The 4,888-nt window shown below is 49.1% G+C and overlaps 1 protein-coding gene across 1 annotated transcript in view; it reads right to left on the reverse strand.

Annotated features, from left to right (window-relative positions):
• Window positions 1-277: 277 nt before the first annotated feature.
• Window positions 278-4,888, reverse strand: part of POLA1 (DNA polymerase alpha 1, catalytic subunit) — a 290,758-nt gene continuing 286,147 nt past the window's right edge. The window contains exon 37 of the mRNA XM_078065178.1: window positions 278-1,534. Within this exon, the coding sequence (XP_077921304.1) occupies window positions 1,392-1,534 (143 nt within the window). The 3' untranslated portion in view covers window positions 278-1,391. The remainder of the gene's footprint in view (window positions 1,535-4,888) is intronic.

Raw genomic sequence — 4,888 nt, forward strand, 5'->3', positions numbered from 1 at the left:
CTTGTTCTCCAAAAGTAGACACCACTGGGCTCTTGGCTTAGCTCTCTGGCTGTCCAAGTCAGCAAAGCACATAGGAAACCTTACTTCGTCTCTTAAAGGACCCAAAGTCCACAGGAAATCCTCCCAAATGCTGCTCAGAACATTCGGACATACATCACTCAGGCATCTCAGAGCTGATTTCTGAGGTTTGGGATGGGGATGGCCTCCAGTCATCCCTTACTCCTGCCTGCCACCTCTAGCCAACATTTTGCACCTGATAAAGATTCACTGCAACTGCTTTCCTTTCAGAAAACTTTATTTAAGCAGGGGGGAAAAAAGCACAACATATTTTTTCTTTTAGAAAAACAGATAGGTGGACCTTTTTAAAAAAATATAGCATAGTGTACAGGGGAAATATATTTTGTTAGTATAATCTTACCAATAATGTAATGGAAAGGCTGCTATATTGAAATACATTTGGCTTCCAGCAAAGAGGCACCACTGTGAAGAAATGAAAAAAAAAAAAAGGAAAAACCAAAACAGCACCAGGGCTAATTAACCAAACCTCCTCCCAATTTCTTCTGAATACAACACAAGGATCCTTGCCCCAACCTCTACATATTTTGAAGGAAATGTTATAGGATATCAAATTATTTTAAATGTGTTTTCCTACTCTGTAAACCTTACCTGGACTTTCTACTTAAGGGGAAAAAAAGGAATGTGAGTGTAAAACACCTGCCCAGTATGTGTGTGCACGTGCAACTCTGGAGCGATTCAGTAAACAAGTAAGCTCTGTTTAATCTATTTAGTAAATGCAAGGCGTCTCTATCTCCCCCCTCGGCTACCTATATAAAAGACAAGACTGAAAAGGACAGCCACTCCTGGAGCCAGCGGCTGGGGCAACAGTTGGGTTCAGACTGGGTTTAATTGGCGTGTGAAAAGGCAAAATGTTAGCGCTCCTACCAGGCTTCATAAATCTCTCTCTCTCTGGGGGCATCTCTGCTGAAGGCCCCGGGGCAAAGCCTGGGGTCCCCTGCATTCCAGCCACTCTCAATTAATTTCTCATCCCTCACCGACCCCTCCCCTCAAAATCCAGTCCCAAATACGAAGCAGCCAGCTCTTCAGCCACTTTGCCGAGGGCTCTAGGCCGTGTTTCAATAGCAGGGTCTATACTGTGACAGGAAGGCTCTTCTGAGCTTCTCTGATGATTGGTAGATGAGCGACTGGTGTGGTCCCCTGGTCCCCCGTCGGTCATCCCCCCCCCCACAAGCCACATGTGCCCAAACACGAGGCGCGGTCCTAAAGGAAACGGGATGCCCGAGAAGCAGGCAGGGCCTGGGCGGAGGTGGTGGAGTTGCCAGGAAGCTGGGCGTCTTTCTTCACCCACCCTGCCGCCAACTTCTGGGCCTCCCTCACGGCCTCACGGCACAGTCAGCGAAGAGTTTGCTGAGGTTCACTTCCGAGTAGCCACTCCGGGACAAGAACTGCTCCGCCGTGTTCTTGAGTTTTTGGTAGTCCTGACGAACTTTGGAGGTAAAAAACTTCTTCCACTTATCTAAAAAGATATAAAAATAAAAGGTTTACAAGTCTCAGAGGTAGCGTCTTTAAAGACCATTGAGTATTTATTGGTCAAGCACTATAGAAGAGGGTGCGGATTCTGTTTGCAGTTCCGTGTCTCAGATGTCCTCATGGTCCCGTGGCTGGTCTACACCCGGGGCCAGTCCCATGCCGGTGGTTGGGGGGGGGCGGGTGAGACCCCTAGATTCCTCTGTGGGAGCCTTTCTTCCTTTGCCCTGCCCGCCACTTGTCACCACCTAGCTGACTCAGCACATGGGGGGCAGGCAGGGCCCGGCTCTACTGATGCGAGCTGCAGGTGCAGGGGTGCGAGCTGCAGGTGCAGGCCCGGGTGCAGCAGCCAAGGTGAGCCCCACCTGCAGCCACCACTCTCGCAGCGCTGTTGAGCATATGCATGCAACCGCATGCCAAGTATGGATGTGGCAGGAAAGACTTTGTCTCGAAGGAAGCCAGAGCCTCCCAGAGCAAGGTCCCAGGAACAGCTGGGCCTAGTTGGCTTTCAGGCCCTTCGGTCTGTGTCCCTCTGCTATACAAAACACCTCTGTTGACAGAGGTGAGGGGTAGGCTGTCTGGAGAGCACCTGTCCATTGGTAAGAGTTCTTCTTCTTTGTCCACACTGTATGCCTGTGAACTTTGGGTATGCAGCGGCCCTTCCTCTGTTTCCTGCTGCTTCTACCCATTCATCTCTGGCCTTCCCACTCTGAGACGGGCACTACCAGCCAGAGAGGAGATCGTTCCTTTCCTTCCCCAGAGCCTGCTACCTCTTAACACTTGGTTCATTTAAAGGAGCAGTAGGGCCCAGACACCGAGGTCTGATCTGTTGAGGATAAGGGTGATCCCTAGGGGAGGCGACCTTGTCCCGGATGCTTAAGACGACACAGTTTTGGTTCAAAGCTGCTCAGGAACCCCGTGAGGTGTTTGGAGAGGCCGACTTTAATTTTTTTAAATCCCCATTTGCTGGCTGAGCAAGGTGGGAGGTTAAGTCACTCGCCCAAGGTCGCACAGCTGGAAATCTGGGATGAAGAAATGCCAGCCCAGGTATCCAGAACCCAGAGTCCACACTCACTTGTGCACCGCCCTCACCCTACCCTGCATGCCGGCTCCCAGAATGAGACACGCAGGCCCCCAGATGCCGGCCTGTGCCAAGCCAGGCTGCCCAGCGCCCCGGGAAGAGGAAAGCATCGGGAAGGAAACACGGAAGGGAGTGCACATCAACCACAAAAAGAAAAAGCCCACTGAAACAACAGAGCAACACTGAAGTCTACAAAACACCCGGAAAACTAAAGCTGGGTCTCAAGGTTTTTGTTCCTTAGCTACACATTCGCATTTGTTCTCCACAACCTTTTCTAAATTACATCAATTGCCTTTCAAGAAACAGCAACAAAAAGTTTTGTGGCGAGGATTTAAATGCCCAAGGGGGTTGGAAAAAGAGAGGCGGCGGGGGGGGGGGGGCATCGGTAGCCGAGTACAGAAAGACACTTGGAAAGTTCTAATTACCGGAGTCTGGGAATCCACAACAATGGCCTGGAGCGGCCGCCGCCTCCTGCCTCTTGGCTCCCGCCTCCCGGCAGGGCCAGCCCGCGGCCGGCGCCCCGTGCATGTGAATGACACAAGTGCAGGTGCTGACTAGGGCGCACGTTTCAAGAGCTGCCGGAATCAGGAGCAGGGGAGGAAGGGAGAGGGCATCGCTCCTGATGTGTTTACCTCCTCTGCTGATGGGATATTGACTTTTCCCACCAGGTTGGTTAGAAAGGGGACTATTTACGCTGCCATACAGCAGAGTCAGAATGACAACCAGCGTCCCTCGGTGCTCTTCTTCGTAAAAGACAAGTGGGACCGCCAGCATATCCCATAGCCGGTCAATACAGCCAAGGCACCATTGCACGCCAGTTCGACATGCAGATAAAAGCTCCCACTTGCTTCCCCAATGATAATTTAATCAATAACATATGGAAGGTCTTCTAGGAAACAGAACTGCAAGAGCGGGCACAGGCGCTTGCGGGGGGGGGAGGCTCACCCTTTGTGCTTTTTCTCGGCCCCCTTCAGGCACCTAGGCCCCCCACATTAGGCCTTGCATGAAACCGCTCTCCTGTTTACTGCTATGCCCACCACCGTAGAACTCAAGGAAAAATATCAGCGTTAAATGGTGGAAACCAGTTAATGTGCCCAGGAACACCTGATTCCTTCTCCCTGCTCTGGTTTTTGGAGTCGGTAAAGAGGCCACTGGCACAGGCACTGCAGGTCAGGCACCTGATGACAACAACTGTTAAGAGAATCTAAGAGGCCATCCGTCAAGGGGCATCGAAGACCAGCCCAGCCCGGTCCACAGAGATGTCACAGGCCGGGGCTGTTGCTGTCTCAACAACCAGCGCGAAAAATCCAAACTTCGTCATCTGGGGAGGGGAATGCTCTTTCTACACACAAATGCATCGGCAAAATATACTCCAGTGGCCTGAACCATCACTGGAAATCACTCATCTTAATACCCCAGCAAAGCGAATCTACTTTTCCTGGGAATAACCTCTGAGGAACACGTATCTACAGCTTACTGGTGCTTTCTACATGCTGACTCCTTGGAGTTATATACTGATTATCAAAAATATCCTGTCCCCAACCCTTATGAAAACAGTGAAAAACAAGGTAGCCTAGACATTAATTATTGACAGTATTTTACCAGACACTAAAATGAACTGCTAATTTAAAAGGTGGTTTCTACTGATTAGAATAAAAAACCTCACAATTAGGCAAGTTACAGTGTTTTCTATATGGGAGGAACTAGACCATCACCTGCAGGATGAACCTGTCTTAAGTATTTTATTTAGAAGTTAACGGATCCAATCAAACGTTAGAACTGTTTGACAAAGTGGAGTGAGTATTCTCCCATCGAAGGAAAACATCTCTACTTCAGAGATTTTACTTCCCTATCAGTAAGCCAAAAATCTCTTTCAGCTGTCCTCTTTGTAAAAACCCCCTTTGGACTTAGGGAGACACACTTAGCTAGAAACCACGAGGCAAAGACATTTTAACATTGCCTAGTGGTTATTTTACTTTAATTGAGGCAGACTTAGGCACACAGGCAGAGCCGTCTCTGTTCGGAATGTCTGTTTCATTTATTTCCGTGCAAAGGTATCAAACAACAGTCAGTTATAATTGATTCTGTCAGGTGTTATACAGTCAGTCATAATTGTCTCTGTGTAGAGGTGTGTCAATTTACTATATCTGAATTAAATATTCTGTCAATTATGAAATCAGGTAATAATTTCAGTCAGTTTTTTAATTACATGGCTTCCCACCATACAGTTCTCTGCTTTCCCACCGTTTCTAATCCATAGCC

The sequence above is a fragment of the Halichoerus grypus genome, chromosome X (assembly GCF_964656455.1).
Source record: "Halichoerus grypus chromosome X, mHalGry1.hap1.1, whole genome shotgun sequence".
Taxonomy (NCBI): domain Eukaryota; kingdom Metazoa; phylum Chordata; class Mammalia; order Carnivora; family Phocidae; genus Halichoerus; species Halichoerus grypus.